At 32.0% G+C, this 15,106-nt stretch overlaps 5 protein-coding genes across 6 annotated transcripts; 2 read left to right on the top strand and 3 right to left on the bottom strand.

Annotated features, from left to right (window-relative positions):
• Positions 1-171: 171 nt before the first annotated feature.
• On the bottom strand, positions 172-1,607 carry LOC105258517 (putative ATP-dependent RNA helicase TDRD12). Its single transcript, XM_011269809.3, has 4 exons — positions 1,404-1,607; positions 730-854; positions 530-646; positions 172-413 (listed from the first exon to the last, which is right to left on the bottom strand). The coding sequence occupies exons 1-4, from the start codon at positions 1,544-1,546 to the stop codon at positions 301-303; spliced, it is 498 nt and encodes a 165-aa protein (XP_011268111.1). The 5' UTR covers positions 1,547-1,607; the 3' UTR covers positions 172-300.
• Positions 1,608-2,059: 452 nt separating this feature from the next.
• LOC105258512 (translation initiation factor eIF-2B subunit beta) lies at positions 2,060-4,088 on the top strand. The gene is made up of 6 exons (XM_011269798.2): positions 2,060-2,318; positions 2,381-2,467; positions 2,577-2,858; positions 3,199-3,355; positions 3,437-3,831; positions 3,905-4,088. The coding sequence occupies exons 1-6, from the start codon at positions 2,251-2,253 to the stop codon at positions 3,975-3,977; spliced, it is 1,062 nt and encodes a 353-aa protein (XP_011268100.2). The 5' UTR covers positions 2,060-2,250; the 3' UTR covers positions 3,978-4,088.
• Positions 4,089-4,206: 118 nt separating this feature from the next.
• LOC105258508 (TM2 domain-containing protein CG11103) lies at positions 4,207-5,135 on the bottom strand. The gene is made up of 3 exons (XM_011269783.3): positions 4,911-5,135; positions 4,750-4,837; positions 4,207-4,626 (listed from the first exon to the last, which is right to left on the bottom strand). Exons 1-3 carry the CDS (start codon positions 5,054-5,056, stop codon positions 4,297-4,299), a joined length of 564 nt encoding a protein of 187 aa, XP_011268085.1. The 5' UTR covers positions 5,057-5,135; the 3' UTR covers positions 4,207-4,296.
• A 2,292-nt stretch (positions 5,136-7,427) lies between these two features.
• LOC105258465 (dnaJ homolog subfamily C member 28) lies at positions 7,428-9,189 on the top strand. Of its 2 annotated transcripts, XM_025412329.1 has the most exons (6): positions 7,428-7,584; positions 7,672-7,803; positions 7,881-7,967; positions 8,034-8,384; positions 8,463-8,775; positions 9,017-9,189. In XM_025412329.1, the coding sequence occupies exons 1-6, from the start codon at positions 7,465-7,467 to the stop codon at positions 9,037-9,039; spliced, it is 1,026 nt and encodes a 341-aa protein (XP_025268114.1). In that variant the 5' UTR covers positions 7,428-7,464; the 3' UTR covers positions 9,040-9,189. The 2 variants fall into 2 exon arrangements, with proteins under 2 accessions (XP_025268114.1, XP_011268059.1); XM_011269757.1 differs by lacking the exon at positions 9,017-9,189 and having other exon boundaries at positions 8,463-8,861.
• On the bottom strand, positions 9,007-13,878 carry LOC105258500 (trifunctional purine biosynthetic protein adenosine-3). The gene is made up of 17 exons (XM_025412328.1): positions 13,709-13,878; positions 13,336-13,416; positions 13,168-13,257; positions 12,805-13,052; positions 12,539-12,738; positions 12,244-12,438; positions 12,031-12,161; positions 11,740-11,950; positions 11,536-11,671; positions 11,197-11,419; positions 10,917-11,111; positions 10,548-10,803; positions 10,251-10,454; positions 10,013-10,159; positions 9,673-9,941; positions 9,291-9,548; positions 9,007-9,189 (listed from the first exon to the last, which is right to left on the bottom strand). The coding sequence occupies exons 2-17, from the start codon at positions 13,414-13,416 to the stop codon at positions 9,007-9,009; spliced, it is 3,027 nt and encodes a 1,008-aa protein (XP_025268113.1). The 5' UTR covers positions 13,709-13,878.
• Positions 13,879-15,106: the final 1,228 nt, after the last annotated feature.

Here is a 15,106-nt window from a genome sequence, read left to right as displayed (position 1 = left end):
TATTTATTATAACAAAATGTTGTTTTGTATAATCATGAAATAAAAACAATTTCAATAAGCTTTTATACATGAAAAATACATATTTATTTTAAACTAAATGTAACAGCATAGTTCAATTAATAATCTAAAATATAATTCAATATTAAAAAATTAAATAGTGAAAACTGAGAAGAGAAGGAGAGAGTGAAAAGAAAGAGTGAAAAGAAAGAGAGCAACTGATGAAAGAAAGAGAGCAACTCTTGGACAAAATAATCTTTTTTTCCTTTTTGGTGTAAATGCCAAAAAAATCGAAAATGCTTATTAACCAAATTGAAAGATATCAACCTCATTATCAGACTCTTCTTCATCGCTAGACGGCACGACAGGCCATATATGTTTTATGTGATTTTGGCGTTTATACTCTTCGATTTTTCCTATTATAAAAAGAAATAAAAAAAATTATATATATTTAAAACCGAAAAATAAAAAAGACAATTTATAATTTATCTTTGTATATTTATAAATAATACCAAATATAAGATATAATTACCTCCAACTTTAAAATCGTTTTTCTTGCTAACATTCTCTACATCATGTATATGATCTGCATCATATGATATAAATAAATTCTTTTCTCTAGAAATAATCAATCTTAACCATGGAAACCCTATTGATATAAAGATAATACATATATAAGTCTGTTTAAAAAAAAAATGTATGTGACACCAGAAATTATTGAGAAAATCATACATTTGAGTGTTTTCGTAAGATAAATTTTAATTTCCCTTCCAACATTTTTGTGTATTGTCTGTTCTGATATTACTGGTCCAAATAAATACAGGATGAGATAGTATTTTTTATCATTTGTTTTTGTACTGCAATGTGGACATAAAATTAGTTTGACAATTAACAGTGTGTCATATATACATATTTTTTTAGTAAATGTACAGAATACCCATTCTTTTACCAATATTAATAAAATTTTATATATAATTTGATCTTGATTTGTGTGTATGAAATACAAATATAATTAAAATTATTATAAAGGATTATAAATCAATAAAAAAGATTGAGCTTTTTAAAATAGTATAATAAAACAACCATATATACATATATAAAGAAAAAATAGAAGAAAAGAGCTCACATATAATACATATTTTATAAATTTTCAAGATCAATTTGTATCATATATTGCATATTTATGCATATCGTTATATTCCATTGGTATGATAAATTAACTAACTTTAAAAAATATCATTAAAAAAATTAGTTTATAATATTCCTACACACTAATAATTTTAATTATCATTTTTGTGAACAGCTTATCAAATTGTATAATATTAGCAATGCCTAAAATAAAGAAGTGGGTATGCTGAATATTTACCTTCTTTTTTCTGTTATTTATTACACATATAAATATGTACCTAAAGAGCAAGTAAGTATCCTCAACTCGAAGGTAATAATCAGATACATCAATTAATGGAATACGAATGACGACTGTAAGATCTGTTTGATACCAAATAATTTTTGGAGTTCTGTGATTAGAAACAAGCTGTGGGCAAATCATGGTTATATTTTTCCGTTAAAAAAAGCTCATTCAAGCGGAAGAATATATATATTTTTATTTTTTTATTTATAATAATAAATATAATCAAAATAAGAGACTTTGATTAAAATAGAAACAATGTGATGTACACATCAGTACACAAATAATATTGAAACCACACATATATATAGTACTCCTATATTGGGTCTGTTCTTTTCAGCTACACTGCTACACTAGTGCAATAAGTTAGAAAGAGACAAACAGTGCTTTCTTTCACTCTAACTAATTGCACTAGTGCAGCAGTGCAGCTGAAAAGAACAGATCCATTGCCAGTTCTGTAGAAGGAATGAGCGAAAACATTAGGCCGGGTCTACAATTTAAGACAATTAAAGACTTAAGACTTAAGAAATTGATCAATCACAGTCGAGTATGAAGAGAATACTCGACTGTGATTGGTCAATTTCTTAAGGCTTGGGGCTTAAATTGTCTATTGTAGACCCGGCCTTACGGTTTAAGTCAAAGCGACTTGTTTAAGACAAATGACTCAAAGTAAATACATGTGCGCGTATAACCTAGTAGCACATTTTCTCTTTGAATTAGGTGTCTAAAAGACCGAATGAGACAAGATCGGTTGACGGCACGATTAAACATCTTAATAAAAAAAAAATTCTCTCTGAATTAATAATCTTTGTTATAGATTTGACAAGTATTTAAGTGCGATAAAAATGATTGACTCACCGCCGGAAAAAATCAATGAAAGCGTGCTGAAATTGATAAACAACATTCATTACGGGTAAGAAAAAAATTGCATCGAACCTCAAAGGAAACATCATCTAATGAATTTTTCTATTTTAGAGATGTCAAAGGCACATATAACATCGTATTAGCTACTATTTCCGTGTTGAAAGAGATCATCAACAATACAGAATGGAATACAGCAAAGTACGGAACTTCACATCACAATTATGATGATTAATTATAGTAATATGTATCGATTTCTCTTTTTTAAGAATACATATTAATTTTTTATGTATCTTACTGATTTTGACAGAGATTTAATGGATAGTATCACACTGAATGGAAAGTATTTGATCGAGGCTCTTCCTCTTGAGGCTTCTATTGGAAATATGGTAAGAAGAACACTACAGATTATTAGGGAAGAATATATTTTGGAATTAAAAAACAAGACAGAAGAAACAGATCCTCAAGAGTCCTTGCATAAGATCCTCACTGCAGAAAATGATCAACAAATAGATTTTAATACCTCAGTGCCTTCTCTAAAATCTGCTCTTCTTGAGCACATTGTTGAATTTGAAACAGAATTGGAAACGTGGTGAGTTACATCATTAATATATCTATTTTTTAAAAAAGATACAATTTAAATCAATATTGTTTATTCAATATTGTTATATTTGTCCTTATTGTGTCAATAATTTTTTTGTCTCAAAGTTATTCTTAAAATTGTGTATTTTAAAAAGAATTAAGTAAAAGCAGAAAATTGCAATATACTTTTATTAGTTTATTATAATAATAAATTGAAATTTTGATATATGCATATATATATATATATTTATTTATTTATTTATATAAGAAATACAATTTTCATAAATCTTTCATTTATCAAGTACTGTTATTATTATATCTTTATAGTAAACAATGTTTAATGTTTGCAGCTTAGAAAATATTACAGAGCAGGCCTCAGAACATATACACTCAAATGAAATTATAATGACTATTGGGAAATCAAAGTTGGTAGAGGAGTTTTTCAAGAAAGCCGCCAGTACTAGAGCCTTCGATGTTATAGTAGCCGAGGGTGGGCCGTTTTTAAACGTAAATATGTGCTTGTTTTTAATAATAAAAATTGTTAAAAAATAATATACAGAAAAATAATGAAAAATAAAATGACAACAGGGTCACGAAATGGCAGTGAATCTGGCCAAGGCGAAGATCAAGACTACATTGATATCGGACGTGGCGATTTTCGCAATGATGTCGCGAGTTAATAAAGTCATAATAGGCACTCACACCGTTATGGCAAATGGTGGACTTCGAGCAATCTCTGGAGTGCATACAGTAGCGCAAGCCGCCAAGCATTATTCCGTTCCAGTGATGGTTTTGTTACCACTTTACAAGCTCTCACCCCTTTATCACAGTTCATATAAACAGAACGGCTTCAACAAACACGTTTCACCAATGCAGGGCGTAATCGACAGCGCTAATACACAATTACTTGAGAAAGTACACGCGTATAATCCCGTATTCGATTACGTTCCACCAGATTTAGTCACATTATTTATCTCAAACACGTAAGTTGAATTAAAAATTTAATCAAATTATTGAATCGAGTAAAAAAAAGTAAATTTAAATTTTCGTTTTCAGAGGCGGAAATGCACCATCTTACATATATAGATTGCTTAGTGAATTGTATCATCCTGATGATTATGAATTGTAAATATCTAAACCTTTATGTAAACCAATATGACCTAAATATGTATACAATATGACCTAAATATATGTAATATGACCTAAATATGTATACCTAAATATATATACAAATGTTTATAAATATGACCTAAATATATATAATATACATAAATGTTGTTTTATAAATGTAAAACATTATTTTTAAATAAATAGAAATTAGTATTTATATTTAGATATATGTAAAAAGGAAGTCAATACCAATATGAACATAGTGATTTAATGCAATACAATATAAATTTATGATTAACTATAAACTATATGCACAAAAAAGAACAAATCTTAAAATGCTATACATATGGATTCCAGTTGCTACCATCCTCAGGTTGTAAAGAGTTTGTTACTAACAAGATAACATCGACGATCCACCATACACCCATACCACCCAGTGTCAATAATTTGCCTACTGCTGTCCCAGTTTGTCCGAGACAAAATCGATCCATGCCAAGGAAACCAAGTAAAATGCTATAGAGCAGAGTTGTTGCAAAATAATGATCGCTGTATTTTATACAAGGTACACCTTCACGGTAAAATGTCCTTGCTCCAGAACATTCGATATCTGGCAGCACTGTACAAGATACTTTAGTTTTCTCAACTTCTTCATATCGAGACCCTCCAAACTAGAATTTAATTTGTAATTTACATGTTTTAGAATTATATAAATTAGAAAAATATATATAATATATACAATTAATAATATATACAATTTAATGTGTTATAAAAAAAATAGAAAATTTAGATACCTTGACACAACCAAAACCTGTCTCATCCTTGGCAGTTTTATTTCCTTTGTGATCAATTGGATCCTCACATTCTATAAATTCCTTAGATCTAAAAAAAATTGTTGAAGCATATTTTTTACTTAATACTATTAAATATCATAAAATCATCCTTAGAGACTCACAAAAATCTACACAAAACTAGAGGACCTTCAGGCCTATAGTCCAATTGCTGATCGGTGCTTTTATTTGTGCTAGCATGCACTAAACCTTTATTTTGATTCCATAGAGAACAAATAATTATCACAACAATAGCAATATATAATCTCATTTTGCAACTGACATTTTAAATCCAACTGACACTATTGACACTTCATCCATAATAGAAAGTCCTTTAAGCCTGTATTATACATTAAATTGAGACTGAAGATTGAAAATTGACCAATCAAAAGAAAGAAATTTTAGTTATTTTTGTTTTGATTGGTTAAATTCCAATTTCTAATCTCCAATCTTTAATCTTCATTCTATCTTTGTTGTTTACTGATATTGTAAAGGTGCAATTTCATTGACACTAGAAACCAGCGGCAAATTAAAATCACTAGACTTTCTCTAGATATGGCGTCAATAAAATAAAGTTCAAACAGTTTCAACTTTTTCAGTGTGTAAAGCGGCCTTTTCATTGACGCTACTTTTTAGCGTCAATAAAATTGCACTTTAACAGTTGGCAGCCCTACGAGATAGACTGTGCAGCACTGCGCGTATAAAATAAATTTGAAATCGCTTCTAGCCTAACCATCTTCACGCGATCGACTTTATTTGAATTGCACGGCATCGCATCGAATTATGATGCGGCGCCGATTTGTTCGAACGTAATTCGGGACATCGCGATGCTGTATAAGCGTCGAATGAGCACGAATTGTCACGCAAATATGATAAATCACATCTACTCACCGTTCACCGGCTGTTCCACAGGCCGCTCCACTCGCTCGTCTCGGGACGTCCCATTTCGATCTTGATGCACACGATATCATCAACGCGAACGCGCAACACTTTATTCGGCACTTCCGATATTTGCTCGCATCCGATAATCATCATCAAGGGCGCAAATAACGCGACGCGACTTCGTTCCATCTTCGCGATCGCGCTATCACTGAACTGTGAAAAATAGCTGTCGCGCACTTTCACCGACATATTATGAAAGTCGCGCGATCATCCTTGGACACTTTCGACGCTCTTTCACTCGCGATATTCGTTTAAAAACGGTTAAAAGACGCGAAAAATGCGGATGTACGACGATCCGTGTAACTGCGTATGACTCCGATTCACGTATGACGCGTATGACGTAGCAGTGACGCGTATGACGTGCAGTCACGCGCTAACATGGCGGCCGAACCAGTGCGCATTCGTTTCTGCGCATTGGTTCGGCCGCCATGTTAGCGCGTGACTGCTACGTCATACGCGTCATGCTACGTCATACGCGTCATACGTGACTCGAGTCATACGCAGTTACACGGATCGTCGTACGTCTGCATTTTTCGCGTCTTTTAACCGTTTTTATACGAATATCGCGAGTGAAAGAGCGTCGAAAGTGTCCAAGGATGATCGCGCGACTTTCATAATATGTTGGTGAAAGTGCGCGACAGCCGTTTTCGACAATTCAGTGATAGCGCGATCGCGAAGATGGAGCGAAGTCGCGTCGCGTTATTTGCGCCCTTGATGATGATTATCGGATGCGAGCGAATATCGGGAGTGCCGAATAAAGTGTCGCGCGTTCGCGTTGATGATATCGTGTGCATCAAGATCGGAATGGGACGTCCCGAGGCGAGCGAGTGGAGCGGCCTGTGGAACAGCCGGTGAACGGTGAGTAGATGTGATTTATCATATTTGCGTGACAATTCGTGCTCATTCGACGCTTATACAGCATCGCGATGTCCCGAATTACGTTCAAACAAATCGGCGCCGCATCATAATTCGATGCGATGCCGTGCAATTCAAATAAAGTCGATCGCGTGAAGATGGTTAGGCTAGAAGCGATTTCAAATTTATCGTGCGGCCTCATTGACGCTAAAAAGTAGCGTCAACCATTGGTTGAACAAAGAGGTAAGTATAGTTGCTTCATTGTTCAACCAATGGTTGACGCTACTTTTTAGCGTCAATGAGGCCGCTTTACACACTGAAAAAGTTGAAACTGTTTGAACTTTATTTTATTGACGCTATATCTAGAGAAAGTCTAGTGATTTTAATTTGGCGCTGGTTTCTAACGTCAATGAAATTGCACCTTAAGAAAATAGAATGATACGCTGTGTCGCTCTGTGTCGTTGTTGGAAAGCTCCTTGAGAGATGTCATGGCCTGCTTTTAGGTGATCCTGAAGCGATTGATCCTGAAAGCGATACTCTCTCTATGGACATTGGCACGATTTTCTTCCTATAGTATCTGGTAACACTGATTATAGGGTTTTTACTATTTTCAAAAGATGTTTGTTATGTTCAAATTTGATATGTGGAATTTATATATATATATACATATATGTTTATATGTTGTTTTATAATAATATATATATGTATATATGTTGGTTGTGTCATGCGAGAGAAAATAATTGATATAAAATAATTTTACGACCGATGTTCGTACTTATGTGCGTACTTTGGAATAATTTATGCAATTATATGAGGGGTGATGTGATATAGAGAAATTATATATAATAATAAATAATATACAAATAACTTATTTTAAAAATCATGCTATCCTTGAATCGATTGTATTCTAAGCCAGAAACTTATTTGATGTATAAACCATGCGCTAACTCAATCTTGTTCAAGAGATTCAAGTATCAATTCAATTTTAAACATTCTTCGAAGGTATATACACATCTAATGTTAAATATTATAATTTCATAATTTGTACTGAGAATTTATAAAATAAAACACTTTAACTTATGTTTACAGAAGTTATATGAAATACTTGGTGTAGCAGAAGATTGTGAGGATGAGACTTTAAGATTGGCGTTTGTACATCTGGCAAAACGATTTCATCCGGATAGTGGAACACCAGAAGCTAATGCTGTTAGATTTTCTGAAGTAAATATTATATTAATTCCTAAAATATATTTAAAAATATTTACTTTTCTTTATTATCATGCAATTGTTTAAAATAGATTCAAAGTGCCTATAGAGAAATTCGAAAAATTAGAAACATTCAGAAGGATGAAAAAATATCAGAAGTGGAAGATTTTGATATCAAGGTAACTCTTTTTTCTTATAGATGCATAAATATATATACATATGCCAATATATGCTTTTATTTTAAGCATACAGCACCACAGCATCGTCATTATTTAACCTTTGATGTAGGAGTTGGCACACCAAGCAAAAGACAACGACTACACACAATACAAAGAGCTCAAACAGCAGTTGATAATGTAATGGAACATAGATTGAAGAAACTGCAAGCTGAAGAACGCAATACATTAATTGGAATGGACAAACAAAGAGCTAAGGATATTAAAACTCGCTATGGTATGGATCGTTTAGTAGAGGACTTAATTCAAGAGGCAATGAACAAAGGTGAATTCAGTGATTTACCTGGAATGGGAAAACCATTGACCACTACAAGTGTCAGAAATCCTTATGTTGATTTTGTAACTCATAAATTAAATCAGGTATACAATAGAAATATAGAACATAAATTTTAATAGTTTGAACATCATTAATTCACTTTTACTAATTTGTAATTATAGATATTGATAGATAATGGATTCACTCCAGAATGGATACAATTGTCAAAGGAAATCAGAGAAGAAACTGAAGAATTAAAAAAGAGACTATCAGAAATACGCAATGATATAGGAGAGCTGCCATTAACTCCAGAAGATGAGTCGATATGGGAGAATAATTTGAAAAAATTTGAAACTACAACAAAGCAGATAAATAATAAAATTGATAAATACAATTTGTTGGTGCCCATACTCCAAAAACAAATGCTTCATATCAAATTAGATGAACTTGCTAAGAAAACATTATTAATACCACCTAAAACTATCAAGAAATATGGTACAAGTCACAAAGATTCGAATCTAAGTATATCTCAAGACTTGTTTAATTTTATAAGTGACTTATTTAGTAAAAAAATTACTTAAAATGTGTAATACAAATATTGTAAAATTAATTGTATATATATATATATATGTACATATACATCAAATAGTAGGATTAAGAAGAAGTAATATAGAAAATATAATTTCTACTATTTAAATTTTAATATATAATGTATATATTCTTTAATTAATTCCAACAGAGAGTGCCATCTTCTTTTAATTTTATACGACCAGTTGCCAAATACTTTAAAGCACAAGGATAAATTCGATGCTCCGCCGCCTTTACGCGTTCTTGCAGAATTTTTTCAGTATCATCCGGAAATACAGGTACTGCTTCTTGTTCGACAATTGCCCCCGAATCAATATCAACCTAATAAAATATTTATTAAGAAAATATTAAACAATGAGCTAGAACTGTCTTTCTATCTATTATAATTAAACTAAATGAAAATCTAATTTCCTCATTCTCACCTCAACAAAATGTACAGTACAACCCGACACGCGTACACGCGCCGCTAAAACGTCCTTGTGCGCGTTTGCTCCTTTGAAAGCTGGCAGAAGACTAGGATGAATATTTAACATAGCTCCTCTCCAATGTTTCACAAAGTGCTCAGAGAGAATTCGCATAAAACCAGCCAGACATACTATTTCTACTCCAGCAGCGTTAAGTTCCACATTCATGGCCGCATCAAAAGACTCGCGATTTGGATAATCACTATGTTTAATTACCTACGAATTAAATCAGTAAAAATTACAAAATATAGCATTGCAATTTTTTTTATTTATGACAAGTTAGATATATATATATATATATATATATATATATATATATATATATATATATATTAATTACCACTGTTTTAATGCCGGCTTTTTCAGCACGTTTTAATCCTTCAACTCCAGGCTTATTGGAAATCACTAAAACAATTTCTGCTCCAATGTTCTGAGACGAGTCCTGAGTGGCACTAATTAATGATTGAAGATTTGTTCCACTCCCAGATATTAGAACAGCTACTCTCTTAAGAGGTTTGCTTAATGTTTCAATCAAATTAGGAACATATTGTTTCATTTCTACCTCGAAGACTTTTTCAAAGTTTTCCACGTGTATTTTAGCCTGGCTATCTATATTAACAAATATATAAATTAAGACAATTAACGAGTTTCTGTTATATTAATAGCAAAATATTTCTTACTACAATATGTATTCACGCTTCCAATAATTACAGGAGTTTCGTCCTTTAATTTATTTAAAATTTTAGTCTTGTCTTTTTCAGAACATATCAAAACTGCGCCAATTCCACAATTAAATGTTCTTAACATTTCGTGTTTATTAATTCCACCTATTTAAAAAAAGACATATTTCAATTAACATTTGTGTCAATTATATTACGCATTTGTAATTAGAAAAAAATAAACTAATAATATACTCACCAATCGCCGCTAACCAACCAAAAATTGGTAAAATATTCCATTTGGTTGCATCTAAAGTTACACCCAAATGACTTGGTAAAATTCTTGGTATGTTTTCTATAAGACCGCCGCCAGTGATGTGCGCGAATCCTTTCACTAGATTTGTTCGTAAAGCGGGAACGACACTTTTTACGTAAATCTTTGTTGGCTGCAACAGCTCTTCGCCTGCAGCGTATACCTCTTATTACATACTGTCTTATGATATATAAACTTAATAAGAACTTAATAAGAAATCTTGTGGCTTAAAAATTTCTCTACCGATAGTTCGATTATTTCTTGAAAAAGGTGCGACATCGGAATAACTTTTATCGGCGAGTTTCAAGACTTTTCGCACCAAGCTGAAACCGTTACTGTGCACACCATTGGATGGAAGACCGATCACCACATCACCTTCCTCAATATCGTCTATTCGCGGCAGCAAGTTGCCTTTTTCAACCGCGCCCACTGCAAAGCCAGCCAAATCGTATTCTCCCTCGCGATACATGTCGGGCATTTCAGCTGTTTCTCCACCAATCTGAAAGATATGATAAATTTTTAGAAATAATCACGAAAATATTCTGAATAGATGTACACATAAATTCACACAAAAATATTAGACAGAGGTCTAAATTATGTATTGAACGTTACCAAGGAACATCCCGCTTGCCTGCAACCTTCGGCTATTCCGTTTACGACCTTCGCGGCCACTTCAACGTCGAGTTTACTGCAAGCAAAGTAATCCAGGAAAAACAATGGTTCCGCATTGTGCGCAAGGACATCGTTCACGCACATGGCAACCAAGTCTATGCCTACTGTGTCGTGTTTATCGCATTCGATCGCTATCTATAAAGGAAAGATTTCTGATTATTTATGAATATAATAGCGGATCAATTTTGATAATAATTTTATTCAAATTTGAAAGATTTACCTTTAATTTAGTACCGACACCATCGGTGCCGGAAACTAGAATAGGGTCGTTGTAACCCGCGGCTTTTACATCAAAGAGACCTCCAAATCCTCCTATAGTGCCGAGGACACCAACGCGTTTCGTAGAGCAAGTAGCTGGTTTGATGACAGATACGAGATGATCACCGGCGTCAATATTCACACCGCTAATTTTGTATGTTAAATTTCCCTTCCGCAAAATAGATCTGAAGCATTTGACAGTTAATCTTATTAATTAAAAATATTAATATAAATAAATAAATATTATTTTCTCTTTTTATGATACGAGAATGATTACAAGAATCAATCGAATGTTATATACCTAGCAATTCCTTTATGCGCAATATCCGTTCTAAATTGCTTTCCATCAAACATTATGTGGTGAGCAGCTTGGGTGGCCCTAGCTGTTGCCATTGCTAATGTAGGCGCTACATTGACAGTGATGAGGACTCTTCCACCTGTAAAATATAATACATTATAATTATTTGAATGTTTATTTAAATGTCTTTTACTGTATTATGATTACCATTAGTTACTAATTCATCTTCCGATGAAACGGCTGTGCCGCAATGAAAAACAAAGCAGTTTTCTTTACGTATTACTTCGTCAATGCCTGTTATAATTTGACCCTTGGACGAGGACGCTGGATAGCCGCGAGATGCTAAAATCACACCTACAGCAGATACATTCTCTCGCCAGGAAACAAGAGACGCATTTAAAGTTTCTTCGCAGCAAGCCTATAATTATAGATATATTAACGATGCAGAAAAACAAGATGCCATATACATATATGATTTATAACAAATTAATATTAAACCTCCATAATTGTAAACAGATCTGATGTCAACAGTGGTAACAGAACTTCTGTTTCAGGATCTCCAAATCTGCAATTAAACTCTAAGACTTTTGGACCATCTTCAGTCAGCATTAAACCAGCATACAATACACCTAAATAATATTTATATTGTATATAAATTATATACACATATAATATCTAGTATATGTAATTGTTGATAAATAAGTAACAAACCGACAAATGGAATATTTTCTTTTCTAAGTCCATTCACAGCTCTCTGGAGAATATTTATTTTCACCTGTTCATATTCTGTTTCACTTAGCAGTGGACACGGGCAATATGCACCCATTCCACCTGTGTTTGGGCCAACATCTTTATTGAAGATTCTTTTATGATCTTGTGCAGGCATCATAGGTACAACAGTTTTACCTAATTATCAATAGAGTTTAAAAAAAGACACTTATAATATTTTTCATTAAAAAAAAATACAAAATTTTACATATGCAATTTTAAATAAAATGTTACTTACCATCTGTAAAAGCAAGTACAGATACTTCTTCACCTTCCAAGAGTTCTTCGACAACAACAGTTTCACCAGCAATTCCAAATTTCTTATCGTTTAAGATTTCATCTATTGCATGACAAGCTTCCTGCTGATCTTTTGCCACTACAACACCTTTACCAGCTGCTAAACCCGAGGCTTTCACTACAAGTGCCTTAAAAGATGCACTATAACAAAGAAAAATAGGATTTTGTCTTATTAAAATATTTCTTTTTAAGAGATTCTTTACTTACGTCTTAACAAAATTCTTTGCATCTGTTGCAGATGAAAAGCTTTGCCATTTAGCTGTAGGAATATTATTTCTATCCATAAATTGCTTGGCCCAGTTTTTATTAGCTTCAATCTGGGCTGCTTGCTTCTGCGGTCCAAAACATCTCACTCCTACATTTTTTAAGTCATCTGCTAATCCCTGAGCCAAAGGATCCTCTGGTCCAACCACAACAAGATAAACATTGTTATCTTTACTCCACTTGGCAATTTCCTGTGAGAAGAATGCGATATATAAAAAAATTGAATCTAAAACAAATTATGTGTACATATATATATATATATATATATATATATATATATATATATGTGTGTATATTATTATATACCTTAGTATCTTTAATATTTAAGTCAATTAATTGTACTTTATCCACTTGTTTTATACCAGCATTCCCAGGGGCAACTAAGATTTCTCTTACCTATACCAAATAAAATGATTATTATTTAGTTTCTACATAAGATTCATCTTTGTAATTTTCATTGATCGATTCACTTACATATGGTGACTGAGACAATTTCCAACAAATGGCATGCTCCCTGCCACCGCTGCCAATCACCAAAACTGTATGCTCCATCATCTGCAAAAATGAAAGATTCACACATTTCAACTAATAATAGTCACACAAGTATTTACACATATAAATTACTTATTTGACATAATTAACACAAGTTAATCATAAATATTTATATATATAATTTTTAATTTTTCATTATGAAGCACTAATGCACAAATGTAACACATTAATATTTAAATTTCATATTTTTCGAAATAAAAACATATTTTAAGTTCTATTACTTATTAAGTTTGGCGCATTTAATTATTTATGATTTACTTTTTTTTAATCTTGCTGTCAGAATGAAAATACTGACCGGGAATATTGTTAGAAATTTTTCTGACCACACACGTGGGATGCCACAGGTGGTCGGAAGGTCGCGAATGCGCTCGCGCGACTACTCTCGTCAAAGGCGATCAACATGAGATAATTCATCACCAATCGCTTGCCTTACGCAATGGAAGCGGCTCCGCTTCGCGGGGATCCGTAATAACACGCGTTATCATACTGTGACGTAATAATAATAATATAAGAAACGCCCATGCTCAGTAAAATTATTCGAAATCGTTATCTCTTTTTTTCACATGTTACAAAATTATAACAAGATTATTATTTTCTTGCATGTATTACGAGGGATATCCATAATATATAGAGATACAAACATGATTATGACGTTACAAAATACTTATTAAGAAATTTAATGATAAACATTCTTTATTTATACACGTATGTATTTTTCAATATAATTCAATATAAGAACTGTCAAAAACTTTCTTCCGAGATTCGATAAATATCTATCCATATATTTAGATGATTATGTTGAAAATTAAATACATGTATATGTAAATAGGTTTGATTATTAGATTTGTTATAAACATTTTATAAAATTATTAATGTATTTAAATTTATTTATTTTTTTGGAAGTTCCTCGTAATTTTCTTTTTTTAATAAACTAATAAAAATTTGAGTTCTTATAAATTTGTTTGTGAAAGAAATAAGGAAAATGTAGCTTTGACACACATGTGTTATTTTAGATATTAAATTTTTATACAAATATGTTATTGCTTTGTAGGGGAGCTCGATATAATGTTCGATGATGAAATTATTTCGAGAGTGAGTTGCTGAGTTGTGAGGTCACTTACGTCAGTCTTATCGCACGATTGTTGAAACTTGTTTGTATTACAACTACATTTTCCTCGAGAATACAATCTAAATTTTTCCATTAAATTGAAAATAGCTTTAAGAATCAACGATTTCAACGAGAATTAATACAGGAATTAATTAATCATAACAAGAATTTTTTAACGTATGATAAATAACAATCAGTACAAATTAATTTTAACGTATGATAAATAACAATCAGTACAAATTAATTTATTTTGCAAAGATAATAAAAATGTATCTTATAAAAAATGTCAAAATCGATAAAAATATGGAATATTTCATTATTAAAAACCATTATTATTGAGCTTTTTCTTGAGAAAGAGACTATATAATAAATAAATTTTGATTTAAACTTTAACTCGAAAATGCAGTATAAATCGATGAAACGCTATAATGTGATATAAATTCGACCATCCATGAAGTTTGTCCGCTCGATGATATTTTGTTCGCGTGGCATTCGCATTTCTTCAGGATATACGATATATGCGACTGCGACAAGACGTAATGATCAAAGTTGCGCGACGCTATATCGTAAATAACATATTGTCCT

The sequence above is a fragment of the Camponotus floridanus genome, unplaced genomic scaffold (assembly GCF_003227725.1).
Source record: "Camponotus floridanus strain SB8 unplaced genomic scaffold, Cflo_v7.5 scaffold5, whole genome shotgun sequence".
NCBI lineage: Eukaryota > Metazoa > Arthropoda > Insecta > Hymenoptera > Formicidae > Camponotus > Camponotus floridanus.
This window is presented reverse-complemented; position numbering and strand designations above follow the sequence as displayed.

Excerpts from the sequence above, each read along its gene's own strand:
- LOC105258465 (XM_011269757.1), top strand. The coding sequence starts at position 7,465 with ATGCTATCCTTGAATCGATTGTATTCTAAGCCAGAAACTTATTTGATG. Across the intron at positions 7,585-7,671 it reads ATTTTAAACATTCTTCGAAG|AAGTTATATGAAATACTTGG; the intron begins GTATATACACAT and ends TTATGTTTACAG. Across the intron at positions 7,968-8,033 it reads TGGAAGATTTTGATATCAAG|CATACAGCACCACAGCATCG; the intron begins GTAACTCTTTTT and ends TTTTATTTTAAG.
- LOC105258500 (XM_025412328.1), bottom strand. The coding sequence starts at position 13,416 with ATGATGGAGCATACAGTTTTGGTGATTGGCAGCGGTGGCAGGGAGCAT. Across the intron at positions 11,420-11,535 it reads GCGCATAAAGGAATTGCTAG|ATCTATTTTGCGGAAGGGAA; the intron begins GTATATAACATT and ends CAAATGCTTCAG. Across the intron at positions 9,942-10,012 it reads AAGCGTGAATACATATTGTA|ATAGCCAGGCTAAAATACAC; the intron begins GTAAGAAATATT and ends TTGTTAATATAG.
- LOC105258517 (XM_011269809.3), bottom strand. The coding sequence starts at position 1,546 with ATGATTTGCCCACAGCTTGTTTCTAATCACAGAACTCCAAAAATTATT. Across the intron at positions 647-729 it reads TCTTACGAAAACACTCAAAT|GGTTTCCATGGTTAAGATTG; the intron begins GTATGATTTTCT and ends TTATATCAATAG. Across the intron at positions 414-529 it reads AAACGATTTTAAAGTTGGAG|GAAAAATCGAAGAGTATAAA; the intron begins GTAATTATATCT and ends TTTTTATAATAG.
- LOC105258512 (XM_011269798.2), top strand. The coding sequence starts at position 2,251 with ATGATTGACTCACCGCCGGAAAAAATCAATGAAAGCGTGCTGAAATTG. Across the intron at positions 2,319-2,380 it reads ATAAACAACATTCATTACGG|AGATGTCAAAGGCACATATA; the intron begins GTAAGAAAAAAA and ends TTTCTATTTTAG. Across the intron at positions 3,832-3,904 it reads ACATTATTTATCTCAAACAC|AGGCGGAAATGCACCATCTT; the intron begins GTAAGTTGAATT and ends TTTCGTTTTCAG.
- LOC105258508 (XM_011269783.3), bottom strand. The coding sequence starts at position 5,056 with ATGAGATTATATATTGCTATTGTTGTGATAATTATTTGTTCTCTATGG. Across the intron at positions 4,838-4,910 it reads CTAGTTTTGTGTAGATTTTT|ATCTAAGGAATTTATAGAAT; the intron begins GTGAGTCTCTAA and ends AATTTTTTTTAG. Across the intron at positions 4,627-4,749 it reads CAGGTTTTGGTTGTGTCAAG|TTTGGAGGGTCTCGATATGA; the intron begins GTATCTAAATTT and ends ATTAAATTCTAG.